This window comes from Abramis brama (genome assembly GCF_963993115.1).
Source record: "Abramis brama genome assembly, chromosome: 10".
Taxonomy (NCBI): Eukaryota; Metazoa; Chordata; class Actinopteri; order Cypriniformes; family Leuciscidae; genus Abramis; species Abramis brama.
Genome location: NC_139972.1, coordinates 44,021,497 through 44,035,674, shown reverse-complemented (window position 1 = coordinate 44,035,674; position 14,178 = coordinate 44,021,497). Strand labels below are relative to the sequence as shown.

The 14,178-nt window shown below is 40.0% G+C and overlaps 2 protein-coding genes and 1 long non-coding RNA gene across 3 annotated transcripts; 1 reads left to right on the top strand and 2 right to left on the bottom strand.

The window, feature by feature from the left end:
• Positions 1 to 549: 549 nt before the first annotated feature.
• Positions 550 to 2,672, bottom strand: LOC311090899. Its single transcript, XR_014607969.1, has 4 exons — positions 2,559 to 2,672; positions 2,395 to 2,453; positions 2,131 to 2,281; positions 550 to 1,883 (listed from the first exon to the last, which is right to left on the bottom strand). It is a non-coding gene; the product is annotated as an uncharacterized lncRNA (long non-coding RNA).
• A 3,817-nt stretch (positions 2,673 to 6,489) lies between these two features.
• On the top strand, positions 6,490 to 8,079 carry LOC311090676 (P2X purinoceptor 7-like). The gene is made up of 2 exons (XM_084126113.1): positions 6,490 to 6,741; positions 7,212 to 8,079. Exons 1-2 carry the CDS (start codon positions 6,727 to 6,729, stop codon positions 7,899 to 7,901), a joined length of 705 nt encoding a protein of 234 aa, XP_083982239.1. The 5' UTR covers positions 6,490 to 6,726; the 3' UTR covers positions 7,902 to 8,079.
• Positions 8,080 to 8,103: 24 nt separating this feature from the next.
• LOC311090675 (uncharacterized protein) lies at positions 8,104 to 11,746 on the bottom strand. The gene is made up of 13 exons (XM_084126112.1): positions 11,620 to 11,746; positions 11,466 to 11,546; positions 11,288 to 11,377; positions 10,870 to 11,188; positions 10,230 to 10,515; positions 10,088 to 10,111; positions 9,747 to 9,956; positions 9,562 to 9,653; positions 9,374 to 9,478; positions 9,152 to 9,268; positions 8,991 to 9,072; positions 8,556 to 8,720; positions 8,104 to 8,448 (listed from the first exon to the last, which is right to left on the bottom strand). The coding sequence occupies exons 2-9, from the start codon at positions 11,543 to 11,545 to the stop codon at positions 9,386 to 9,388; spliced, it is 1,194 nt and encodes a 397-aa protein (XP_083982238.1). The 5' UTR covers position 11,546; positions 11,620 to 11,746; the 3' UTR covers positions 8,104 to 8,448; positions 8,556 to 8,720; positions 8,991 to 9,072; positions 9,152 to 9,268; positions 9,374 to 9,385.
• Between the last annotated feature and the right edge of the window lie 2,432 nt (positions 11,747 to 14,178).

The window sequence follows — 14,178 nt, the reverse complement described above, 5'->3', positions numbered from 1 at the left end:
TGTATGAATATCTGAACATACCAAAAGAATGAACAGACAAAAAATTGTTTTATTCTAGCTTTGTGCGTCTTTTTTTATCAACACTTGAATGTTGGCAAGTTTCATAAAAAGCAACATGAGCAAAAAGCTGAGAAAATCGCATTTTTATCAAAGACTACATCTAGATCAGATTCATAATGATGATCAAAACACAGTAGATCGAGTCCATCAACACCCTACACCCATAAAGCTTCATAGTCCTATAGTGATCGCATTATGATATCACTTGTTTCTGCTCTTCTTTGCCTGCGTTTTGATCTCCTATCCTCACATTAGCTAGAACATTTGTATACTGTAACGGCAAGGTACTGCATATGCGTGTATTAGGCCTAATGTAGGCTATTCGGAGCAAACCACCCTGATGCTAAACCTTAAAAACTTACTTCAAATATGATGTTTTCTTATTCGGTGAAGTTCGGTATCTTGCCACCATCTCTCGTGCTCTGCTCGTCCGTTTGAAAACTGCGCGCGCGACGCGCTGCCGGCGAACGTTTTTTTTTTTTTTTTTTTAAATCAGCATCAGCAACTGCAGTAGCAAATAAAATGTTGGGGTGGCACCCGGGGTGGCCAATCGCATGTCAGGGGTGTCCAGTGCCACCCCGGACCCCCCTCTGGCTCCGCCACTGCTCAGCTCTATGAGCAAGTGAGAAAAAGAGGTTTTCTAATGATGAATTTAAGGACAATTTTAACAGAGCATACCATAAGGATGAATCACAATATGCACACACACACACACACACACACACACACACACACACACACACACACACATTTCAAACCAGCATTACACACTATTTTAAAAACAGCTGTTTTTTTGTTGTTGTTCTGAGTTCTTAGACTGCGAATATCCAATTTTAAAAAAATACCAAGTTTTCAAGATTAAGAAGAAATTCGGACCTTCAAATTCAGCTTTCTAAAATTCAAACCGTGGAAATTCATATCGTACAGAAAGTAAGTCACAGGTCATCCACAGGGTGAATGTGTAGAGGGTCTCAGAAAAGTTGAACGGAGCATTTTGGCCAATTACAGAGCTGCACTGCAGTAGTTCCCTCCCAGTCAACACTTTGATCTCACAGTGATCTCTCCATATGATCACAATGTGAGGTCACAGTGAGCTAAGAGTGTAACTGCACAGTGCACTCACTGTGTGCTCATATTATGGCCACAATGTGAGGTCACCCCAGCTAGAAATGTTATTGGATGTGGACTCCAACATTACTCAGACATCAAATTTTGGTTGAAAATTTTAATTGGGTTGACGTCTAAACATTTGTTTGACGTCAGGCTCCACATCATTAAACAACTCCACGGACAGCATTACCAGCTTCACTTATTATAAACCAGATTTACTTCTGTCATATGGGTCCAAAAGTACTTATTGAGATTAAACGAGATTTAGATGTTGATGATTTATTGAAAATAATAGTTTGGTTTTATGTCATCATTATGGTGTTCAGTGTCCGCTTTGTGGTACCCTCACACTATTTTTCCAAGTTTTTTGTGAGATTTTTCTCGCAAATTTGTGACTTTATAATAGTCTAGTTTCAATTCCGAGTTTTTTCCCGGAATGTTACGACTATACATAATATTAGAACTAGTGCAACTAGTATGAAGCATATGGCTGTCAAACATGCCTGGCCAATAAAATACTGGCTTTTAGGCCTAAATTAAATTGATAGCGATTATTATGAACATTCAAGGCAAAACAGTGTTAGATTGATTGGGCTATAGGCTGTTTCCTCCTTTCACAGCTTGCCTCAGCCACCGAGAGATTGGGTCAAAGTTGTTGACCCTGGTGCTCTCTGGATGATGCCTCGTGACGCGGGCTGAGGAGCAGGTTCAGTCTGAGTGCAAAAGCAATAGGGTTATTTTTTACTAATATTTTTTATATTATTTTTTTTTTTCCACCTACAATGTCCCTAATACGCCGTCGTACATATGTAAATAAGTATATACATATATATATATTTTTTTTCATTACTTCATTCAACTTTTATTCTCACTCTTTCAAATATCTTCCATTAAATGTAGTGTTGACTGATGGTTTTTAGTCAAAAACTCCCTAATGTTGGTTTAATTGGGTGCACTCACCGATCCTGGCAAAAACCCCTGAATGGGATTTAGATTCTGTTCCTCACTCTCAGCCTCAGTGCCGCGCAGTTGGATGTAGATACGGCTAGTGGTGCCCGCCAAAAGCCCCTTTCCTGTGAACGCCGTTACTGTGTAGATCACCATGGCTGTTCTGCAAAGTAATGGACAATGATTTTTAAGAAAAAATCCAAACATGATGAGACCACCAAAGAATATCACCACGTCCAGAGAGAGAGAGAGTGAAAGAGAGAGAGCGATTCTCACCTTTTTCTGTAAGAGAACTCACAATGTTACTGCTGTAAGAATTGCAACAACTGTTGTAACTAGATTGATTGTAAAGAGAGAGCAGTTTATGTCATGGAAATTACCACAGAAATGAAATACATTTTAATTGAACTCTGTAGCAAAGATCTTTAAAGTTTTATTACCAGGTTTTTGCCAAAACAAGGACCTTGTTCCTTTCAAAATGACCTGAACAAGAAGAGGCCAAAAGCAGAAGTCTCCAAGCATTTTATAACTTTCTTGTAAAGTATTCATTTTCGTCACTGTCATGACACCCAATCTAAAAATGCATTCCTTTGTACAAATAAGGAAAGTCTACAAACTTAAGTTTATGATTGGTTGCAATGTTTCATGATTAATTTTAGTTTTTTATAAAGCACATTTCTACAGCCAATGACCGCGCTAGTGACTCATCTGTGTATGGTGTGCAGCTGCACTGCATTTAAAAAAAAAAACTTGGCTTCAATATTCTCAAGCAAAAGAGTTTTCCCATAGCCTTACGCAATACGAGAGACCTCTCGAAAGGGAACTGAAGGTGATGGATGATTACCAATTGTAACTGACAGATCTTTCTTCTAGATCTGCTGTACAGCAGAAACTAACTTTGTTGCATTATTTTCCTGTTATCTCTGGAAAGCTGCTTTGAAAACATCTGTAAAAAGCACTATATAAATAAAGGCGACTTGACTTGACTATGCTATCTCAAGTCATGACCAGTTTGTGAGCCAGAGGACTAAACAACTAGACTGAGGGATGGCTACAGCTATAGCTGGTACTAGCCAACTGTCCTGCAAAGCATTGGATTAACACACCGTTAACGCTTCAATGGGCAGGACACCACTGATCTTTGGCATTTTGCCATTTATTAAGCACTCATAACATTTAGGGCTGACACAGATGGCAGGGAAAGCAGACATCTTATACGCGGACACAACATGCAACACAACATTGTACACAACTGTTTTCAACATTGATTGTAATCAACATCTTCATGAGTTAAATAGGAAGAAGATACTGAAAATGAATTAGATGAATCATTTACTTTGGTACAGATGGTAAGAGCAATAACAAGAGCAAAACCTACATCTCCAGGAAAAGATCAAGTTTATTATATAATGTTAAAACTATTGGGGCAAAAATCAACGTTGAAGCTGCTGGAGGTATAATAAAATATGGAAAGAGGGAAAGTTACCAGATACCTGGAAAGATGCGATAGTGATTCCGATAAGGAATGTCACATGTGGGTGGGCAGACTGGCTGACAGATGCAGGCAGAGGGGGGACTGGAGAGCGAGCGTCAACATGCATGTGGAGGTGGGAAGCTGGAATCTGTGTCTGTTGAGGAGACAGCTCAGGATGAGTATCAGCGGCTGCCTGGTCTAACGCTACCTGCAGGCTGTGTACAGTTATGTTGAGAGCCCATGCATTAGTATATGGGGGTGACGGAGTGGCTCCACTATAGCCTGGAGCCTGGAGCTATTCGTCACTGGTGGGCTCTGAAGACCCTGAAGGCGGGCACAGAAGGGTTATACAAATAACTAGGGTAAATCTGGGGGCCGGGCCTAATAGGCTGGGCTGGATGTGGCGCATCCACTGGATCGGGTTTGAGTGACTGCTGCACAACTGGCATCTCAACGAAAACATGATGTGTTGAATTTTGCCAAGGCAAAGCCTCTGAGGGCCCATGTCTACTGCGTTTGCGAACAGAGGCATCAGCCGACCTATCTATCTGGACACCTGATCTTGCATCTGGGCTGTTGTCGAAGCAGAGTGGCAGTACCTGCCCTGAGGCCCCAGAGCCTGGCAGCCTTCGTGGCGTCACATACTGGTCAGCATAGGGCAAGTTCTTAGGGGCTGGTGGGCCAATGGTGACATGCTCCGCTGGTGGTTGGAGACTAGATGCACCGGTGGAGGAGCACTGTATGTCTTGTGGGGAGTTTGCATAGGTCTGCGACATCATAAAATCCAAATGTGTATACTATGTGCAAGCAGGTTAAATGGCAGTGTCATTAGGTGCTGAATCTATGTAAAATGATACAATCCCGTAGAAATGAAAAATGTTCTAAAGTAAGTGTTACGTCCTGTGATGTAGTCTTGTGTTTATATTGTGCTGGTGATTGTTTTCTCCCTTCTATCTCTCTCTCTCTTTCTCTCATGCAGCTCTCCATATCGTCCGCATGGCTTTTCGTGGCTTTACTGTTGGCAGCCTGTATAAAGCAGCAAAGAAACTGTGATCAGGAGGAATCCCTCTTCAGCTATCCCAGACGTTGTTGTGTTAACTGCTGTTGAAAAGAAAACTTATATTCTGTTGTGAAATCTGTTGTCTGAGTACGACCATTTAGACTGTGTGAGTTTAAATGATTAAACTGTGTAGGGAAACGGGCGTCAATTTATTTGGATTATCCATCCCTAAACTTTTCTCCTGTTTATTTCTCGTTAGTAAGGGAGAGAGGTAAGATAACTGTCTTTAATTTTTTATTTCTTTTGTTAGGGAATTTAGCTGGGTTTAAACTTTAGGAAGCCCTTGTCTTGTTTGTTATTTTGGCCTGGCCCTCACCTGACGATCTGGTTATTATTTCAATTTGTTTGCTGACCTTTGTTTGTTTTATAAATATATTGGTTAAACCTTTAATAAAGGACAAACTCATTAAACTGTTAAGCTGCTATTTTTAACTTTTGAAAAATCCCCAGAAATGGCATATCCAAACTGAAACAGATACAGTTCATGATCCCTTTGTACTAAAAGCACAAGTATGATCTCATTTGAAAGCTGACACCTGGCAGTTTATTGTAAATGTAGAATTAATTATTGTCATAATGAAAAAAATAGTTATAAATAGCTTCAAAGTTTTGTAAAGTTATTCGAAATTTATTTTTATGAAACATCTTCATGAAAATAAAATTGAAGTTGGCATTGTATCTATCTAGAAATGCACTGCAGTTAAAGTCACATGTATGACCATCAGGTGTGTGAAGTAACGAATTACAAATACTCACATTACTGTAATTAAGTAGTTTTTAGAAATTGTACTTTTTTGAGTAGTTTAAAAATTGTGTAATTTTACTTTTACTTGAGTTCATTTTAAGTGATGTATCGGTACTTTTACAACGCTATTTTCCTTCTGTTTGTGGTCGTTACTCATTACATGCTTGTTTTAGTTTTAATTTTATCCATCAACGTGATTGGATTGGAGTAATCGGTCTCGCGACTGTCATCAAATCAAATTAAGCATAGAAAACTTTAACCGCCTATTCCTGCTGTTACTCGTGGCTGCTGTGGAAGTGCATTCTTCAAGCATCAATTCAATCCATTTCTGAAATTTCACATTTCTGTTTAATATGATATTTATATAGGCTGGGCTATCTACAGGGCCTAACATTTGGTGTGAGGTTGGGGTATACCTGTCAACATTTGGGTACCAAAATACGGGAGACCGTATGCGTATTCAGTTCAACCACATGCGGTTTCATCTATGCATTACACATCCCATCGCCAAATCATAGAAAAATTCAGTTAAGACAGTTGTATTCATCTTAACAGTGCACATCAAATCAATATACAGAAAAACAGATTTCTAAAATAAGGTATAGGCCACAAATCTGTGAGTAGGCTACAGTTTTCAAAACTGAACAGGTGATGTTGTGTAATATTCAGTTACTGTAAGAAACTGTTCCAGCGGGTGGAGTTTACTGGTACTGAATATTACACAACATCACCTGTGTATACTCCATTGTCTGGAACAGGTTTTCACAGGAACTGAATATTACATCCAAATATTGTTTTGTAATCAATAAGCATATTGTTGTGTAACTTCACCTATGGAACAGTATTTCACAATTTGTCACAGGAATTCGAATACAAACAACTATTGCGAAAGAACGATTTACAAAACAACGATTGCGAAAGCGTGCACGGATTATGAATTTCTTCACTGTTACAGTTGTACGTAGTTGTTACCTTTGTACGCGCTGTATAGTTCTATTTTGTTAATAGATTTTGCATTCTATGTTGGCTTTCTCGGGTGTCCCTATTTTTGTTGTGTCCATTTTGAGCCACGGGGCGAAACGGGTATGGATTGAAAAACCAAAGCAACTGTACGGTTCACAAATCTGAGCACAGCCGCCATGCAGTCAAAGGATGACAGAAAAAAACGGATGCTGCGTTAAAGCAACATCATGGAACTTTTCCTCTGCGGTCGCCCTACAGGTTGGAAGCGGAATTGTCCATTACTGCTGTCGTAAATAATTTAGCCTACCGCATCCTACTGTCGCACACACACTCGCTGTTTATCCAGCACCGGCTTTGGAATCAACTATGGCCACTGACAAGGTAGAGTATGATGCATGATTTTATGAAAGTATGATGTATCACAAACGAAGAAAAAATAAATAATGACATTGCTTGCTTTTTTATATATAGTATTTATTTTGTATTATAGTTTTTTATTTTTATTTTGTGTAACAGTAAACTTGAAACGGTATAACAGCAAGATAGGTTTACACAAGGATAAAAAGTAAAAATTTATTGCAGAACAGTTTAGCATGTAGTAGTCATTTGCATTGTCTGTGAAAATCTTTAGCATTTTATTTGAAAAATATTGCAGAGAAAGGTGACACTGTTTTAGTGGCTGCTTTGCTACATTATTTATATAGTTACCAAAAATCTCCTTACTGCACCCTTAGCATATATGTTGCTAATTCTTGCTTTTTGAGCAACTACAGTTCTAAATTACAATTCATGCCTGTAAGTGTTTGACCTTCATACAGTTACCATAATAAGGTTGTTCTCATTAATTTCAGGATTCATCTGCCTCATCTGACTTTACACCCTCAACCAGTGCCGATACAAGGCCAAAAAGCAGAGGGGGGAAGAGAAGCAGAGGGGGGCAGAGAAGCAGAGGAGGGAGAAGGGAGGATATTGACCCTGACAGACAGAGAAGACTCCAGGATCTGCAGGACAGGAGAAATACAGAAATACAGACCCAGATCCACTCTCTGGGACCGCAAGAGAAGGACCGCATCCTCCAAAAGGTCATGTTGAGGCTCCCAGGACTGATGTTCGATGTGCTGACCGTGCATGAAGACACAGAGAGGCCAAGAGTACCTGATGGTGGTGGACTACACTGGTGTATCTGTTCATACTGCCGGGAAATGGACACTGATCTGGAGAGGCTCTGCTGCCGCCAGGCCCCACAGAACTGCATTAGTAGTATGGCCTACATGGAGTACTACATCCTGGATGAGGGTGTTCTGAGGCTAGCGAGGGCTGCTTGGAATGATATCTTTGCAGTTGATGATGCACAGGAGCCCGGTGTAGAACAAAGACAATACAGACACACAGCCTACCGACAATTTGTGCTATGGCAGTATGGTCGCCTTGGAGTTGGAAACAGAGTGGTCATTCCCAGCTGTTGTGTCTGGAGGATCAGGGAAACTTTTCCTGACCCAAGGGGTCAGTATACTGGTTTCAGGGTGCGTCGGCTCTTGTGAATGTTTATTTTAAAAAGTTTTTTTTATGGTATGATGTTTATTTATTATAGTTCAAGTTTGGTTATTTTATGAAAAATTTGGTTTCAGGGTGCGACGGCTCTTGTGAATGTTTATTGTAAAAAGTTTTTTTTATGGTATGATGTTTATTTGTTATAGTTCAAATTTGGTTACTTTTTTGAAAAAATAAAAATTTAAAAAACATGAAGGTCATTTTTATTTTATTTACATAGATAACTATTTACATATTACATAGAGATACACCACCACCCACGAACACACTCAGCGCTCACTTTGGGGGACACCATCACCACGTGTAACGTGAGTCTGAACCAGTTCGGAGGTGGATGGTGGCGATGTAGCAGCCAGCACACCCAAGCGCCTGGGGTCATTGAGCCGGAGAGTCTGTCTCCTTGGAAGACCTGCTCCACTTCTCAGTCGGTGTCGAACAATGGCCCTCTGCAGGTCTGGAATGTACCCATAGTCCTTTTTCTCCTTCAGGGCGTACACACTCCAACATTTTGACTTCTTATTGTAGTAACGCCTGTACCTAGAAAGAAAACACAGTTTGCATTATAGTCAGATATTGCAAATCTGACTATTTGGAATAAATGTTTTTCTACTGGAAAGCGTACAAGCATTATAATAAACACTTACATCTTTTTACCATCTCTGTTACGCGCAGGAAGGCGATGATTATGACTATTGTAGTCGATCGCCGCCAGCAGGGTCCGCGTGCGATACACTGCTGGGCTGTAGGCAAACCATTTTCCAGCGTACATCAGGATGTGATTCTGGAAATTCTCTAAATCTGACGTCGTCCTGTAGGATGTGAGAAACAAACAAAACTTACTTTGACTTACCAAAACTGGTTAACAGCATCGCACTCTAAGGAAACCCTGTTTCAATTAGATCGCTTCTTTGTGCCAAGCTGACAGGCCAGCCAAGCAAACAGTACAGACATCGAGATTGGCATGTGTAAGACACTGCTTTGCATACACGTTATAATTCCAAGAAATTATGTATTGTAATAGGGCTTGTCAAAAAAATTATGTTTTGAAATAAAAACCGATAAATGAAATACTAGCTTACCTGAAGGTAATGAACTTCCCCACATCCTTCAACCACCGCTTGTCCAAAACGATAGCGGTGAGAGCCTGGTGAGCTGCCGAACCTGTAAAAATTCATACTCTGAATAGGCTGATTGTACATTTATAGTCAGACACATGGCATGACAAACACATTACAATTACCTTGTATTATCCAAGGCTTCTCCTGGGTTCTGTCCCCTAGAGGTTCATGCTCACAGCATCTCATTTGACCATGTGTGCTGGTTGCGGACATGATGTAGGACTGCATTGCCACTTCAGCTTTAAAAACAAAACAAAAAACAAACAACAAGTCATTTCTCCCACCTTTTTCACACACCCAAAACATTGTTTGAGTTTACCACTTTGCAGTTCACATAATCCTACCTTGAACTGTTCTTAGGAAGAGGCTTGCTTGGCACAATACCAGAAGTGGTTCACAATATCCTTTATCCAAGGCCGGAGGTCTGACTGGTCCCTCACTGTACCAGCCTGAAAGAAAAATGTAGATGTTACACAGCCACAGCATGAACAGATTCAACTATCCAATGAGTGTGTGAAATAAGATGGCATACCCGTCGTATCTTCTTCCCCAAATTCTTGGCTGCATGCCAAATATCTAGGGAATGCTTCAAACCATGTGACTTGTATTTGCCACGTTCAGGATCTAAGAAATAGTAGTCATTACAATCAAACAAACCAACATGAAAAACATGAATTTAAAGACCACATTTTGTGAAAAAACACACATTCTCCTTACTGAGCAATGCTGAGATTTGAGGATGTGTGTCAGTGACCACCTCAGTCACATGGATCTCTGGAAGAAGTGCATCCATTGTCCTAATGAAGCACTCCTTTTCCATGATTACCGAATTTCTGTTCGTCTCCCGCTTGTCGACAGAGACAATATGTACAATGTCGCGAGTGTCTTGCTCTATAGTCGTGTATGTGCAGTATTGTGCACAGTGGCCTGTAGAATGAGGATAAAGTTAGTAAGGGTGTGAACTATATGCACCATAACCAACTATGTCACACAAGTGTGCTCTCTCCACCTCACAGACACACACACACACACACACACACACACACACACACACACACCTGGAGAATCCATTCTGCCATCACCTAAGGAGTAAACAAAACAAAAAAATATATATAATGGTAAAAGTGTTATTGACTTTCACAGCAAGTCAGAAGCATGTCGCTGTAATAAAAAAAAAAAAAAACAGAATAAAAGAGTCACCTAGGACAACAACTTCATCCTTTTCCTTCAAACTGTTTAGAACATCGGCTCTTATCTTTTGCCAGAACTGTTCGACTGGTTCAATGCAGTACGTGTCTTGAATCTTGAAAAAAGTTGAGTCATTCACCATCCCCATTTGCATGAACTTAAACAGAAAGGCAATCTTCCTGTAATTATTCCCGGAGAGCAGTATGTTGATGGCCAGCATGATATCACCTCCCTGCATGCCGTATTTCAAAAGGGGCTGCGAATTCCACCGCCACAATGTGTGTCCAAAGGGACATACCTGTAGAAATGGAGGGGGTTGAATAAAGAATATCCCAAATTGAGCACACATCATAAATACAGGCATGATGTCAAATCTTGGATATACTAACTATGACAAGTTGTTTAACCTGACAAATTCTCTGAAGCAGCATTCCATAAAAATAGTCTCAGCCACATTTACCAACACCATTGTGCACATAATGGGACATTACTGACAAAGTTAAAAACTTTCCATATGAAGACAATTTTTTTTTTGTGCTAATTGCAGATTGAAAAATCATGATACACTTTACACAGTAGTCTAACATAACTAATGGAGCTGGGGAATGTTCATTACAGATTATAGTGTAGCACCAGAAATTACAAGACTTACCCATTCCAAGATGACTCCAGTTCCCCTAGTTTTCAAGTTCACCTGGAATGGTGGTCCAGCAGAGCATGCAGTTCCTGTAACCGTGTTGAATTTGCTGCACTTCTCTATAGGCAATTGGAGGTAGGTGGCCAGCGTCTTTAGATTTTCATGATACACGATACTGGCATTCTTGCCAACTATGTCATCTTCACAAACAACCTTGTATGAGTCTGGAATATCGCTCACATCATCTTCTGGGAAAGTAGGCATCGCAACATCAATCACGGCTTCATCCACGCTGATCTTGTGCAGCTGTTCAATGACATCTTGACCTCCAGGACTGCAGATGGACAAACAGATCAAAAACAAACATGGACTAGTTAATAACTACCATTACTGTAAATACTGTTCTAACTCTAATTTCATTACACAACCGTACCGTATCTGAAGAAAAGGGACATAATCTTCATCAGAACTGTCCCCATCTTCACAGAAGCTTTGTTTAGTCCACCGCTCATCCATGTCAATGCTGCACATATGAACAGATAGTCAGACTTGAACATATTCATGAAATACTAATAAAACAGAAAAAAAGAAAATTCATGTGCAAGACTTGCGTGCTATTTCTCAAATCGTTCCTTGCTTCTTCATCTGGAGAGTCAAACTGCTCCTCCTCTGCAATACTCATGGAGTGCATGCTACAACCATTGTAGAACAGACAAGCCACCAGTACAGTCTACAAACCATTGTCTCACTATTAGGCAAACCCACCTGGCTTCTAGCACACCCACTTCTTGTGTGTCCAGCGGTTGTACACCTTTGACTGGGATGTCATCTCTAAACAACAAAAGAAAATTAATTTTGAACAACACTCTCAAAGATTTGCTAAGCAGTGCAGAAAAAACAAATACGTTACCTATCACTATCCTCAGTAACGGTAGACACCAGCAGCTGTGGTAGCTGTGAATGTCTTGGCGTTACTAGGTGTCGATGTCACTTGCCGTGTCTGGTAGCTGAAAAAAACAAAACAAAAAGAGATTTACGGTTGCTGTATATGAAGCATGCAGGTTTTTTTCATATGGGCAATGATAATATTATTAATCTTCCTCCTTTCATACTTTCTACATGTTTAGTAGACTAAACATTTTAACTCAAACATTTGTGATTTGCATGTCATCGATTGCAAAGCTCAAATCGGAACGAGAATGATACCAGATTGATAATTCGCTCATCTACTAGCATTACTTGATTCATGAAGATAAATGGAGGACCAGAGAGTTTCCGTAACATAGCCAGGCAGACAACAGGTTAGAAAAACTAAAGACAGTATGCAAGCAATTTACTTACTAGTCCAACAGCATGACGGCCAAGTCAGCATCGGTCGGGCAGCCCTCCTCCTCCTTAAGCTCACGCCAGCGAGCAAACGCTCGACCAATATTGATCCCTTTTCCTCTTCCGACTCTCTACCGACAAAACCTTGGACTTCTTACGTTTCGCTGCTGCTGCTGCTTCAGCCATGACGAAAACAGACGCACGAAAACAGACGCTGGTTGGCTTCTCACGGCCGAATTTGAGGAAGTGTTGGGGGAAGTGACATATGCCGTACAGCAGTCGAATTTTGTAGTTCTTTTTGTGCTCGGGTTACTACCCGCACCCCGACGTTACTTAGTGCCAGTAAAAGCGATACAGACCCCGTCAGGCTATGGCAGACGTGACATTCAACCTATTGTAAGTCGATGTACCATCACAAGGGTCTTGGAAATATATTATGAAGGTTGAAAAACTACATGTTGTTGCTTTAATTGCCTTAAATATTTTCTTACCTCTGAGTCTTTTCCCATTTCTACCAGTAACGCTTATTCAACTTCCCGCGTCTACTCCCTGCGCAGATATCGACGGCACAACTGGGTTGTAGGTTGCCAGGTTGAGCTCACAAATGGCTTGAAATGTGTATGATGTGTTGATTGTGTGAGTAGGGTGGGTTTCATACAAGATCTGGCAATTGGACAACCTTGGAATAATATATTGATGTGATTAATCATATGACGGCATTTGGGCCATACAAATTACGGGAGTTTCACGGGAGAAATAACAAAACGGGAGGGGGTCAGGAGATGGGTGTGAAATACGGGAGACTCCCGGGGAAAACGGGAGTGTTGACAGGTATGTTGAGAACCCATTGAATTCTTTGCACAGTTATGAATATTGATATTTTATGTGCAACAATAGCATGCTCAGGCTCAGTGGCCTTTCGCCTAATTTTAAATGCTTTTTTTTTTTTTTTTTAATAATATGATTTAAATGGTGATGAGTGTACTGATTTGGTGCATTTTAAAAAGATGGATGATAGATATTCTTCAATCTTTCTGACAAAGAACAAAATATAATGTGAATTACAGTATGTGCATTATTTTTTACATTTATAAATTGTAGTGCACAGTGTTTATTATAAGGGGGTAGAATCCGCAGCTCAGTACTCACTACTCATGAGTACTTTTAAATAAGCTACTTTTTTACTCTTACTCAAGTCGTTTTTTGGACAAGTACTTTTTACTCTACTCACACTACATATTTTGGAATGTAATGGTACTTTTACTTGAGTATGTTTTTTCTGTACTCGTTCCACCACTGTATATTATGTCATGTAAGCCTTGTTCTAATAGCTGTCCAAGTTAACAGGTATAATGTTTCACCTATAAAAGATATGGTTAGATTCATATCGTTGCATAGTTTTGTCTTTAATAATGATCATTGTTCCCTCTGTTTGTATTCCCACACAATTCTCATGTACAATTCCTCTCTAAGCTTTGTCTCATCAGGAACCTCACTTGGGTGCAAGATGGTCGAATCGCTTCCTCTGATTCACAATGCTTGTTCAACCCAGACGTCTCTACACCACCATTCAGAAATGTGTAATCACCCAGGAATGTTCAAGTGTTTTGATAAAAATCTATTCCTTCCTTCACCAAGGTGTTGTTAAATTGATCAGAAATGTTAGTAAAAACCTAATTATTTACAGATGAGCTAAAACACTTCATCATTAGGACACAAGTGTCTTTTTTGTTGTATTTAAATAATTAATTATAAATCTGTCATTTCCAACAGTGATAGACATTTGTAACATAGGCACTGGTAAACAATACATATTTTCATGAATTTAATGCCACCTTGGTGAATGAAGGTATAATTTTCTCAAAGAAACACACACATTTCCTGGTGATTCCAAAGTTTTAAAGCAGAAGCTCGGTAGATCTGGTCGTTTCTTCGCTGATCTTGACTTTTGTTGTCGCATGTTTTCTCCATGAGCTCCCCCTACAGCTGTGGGCCGTA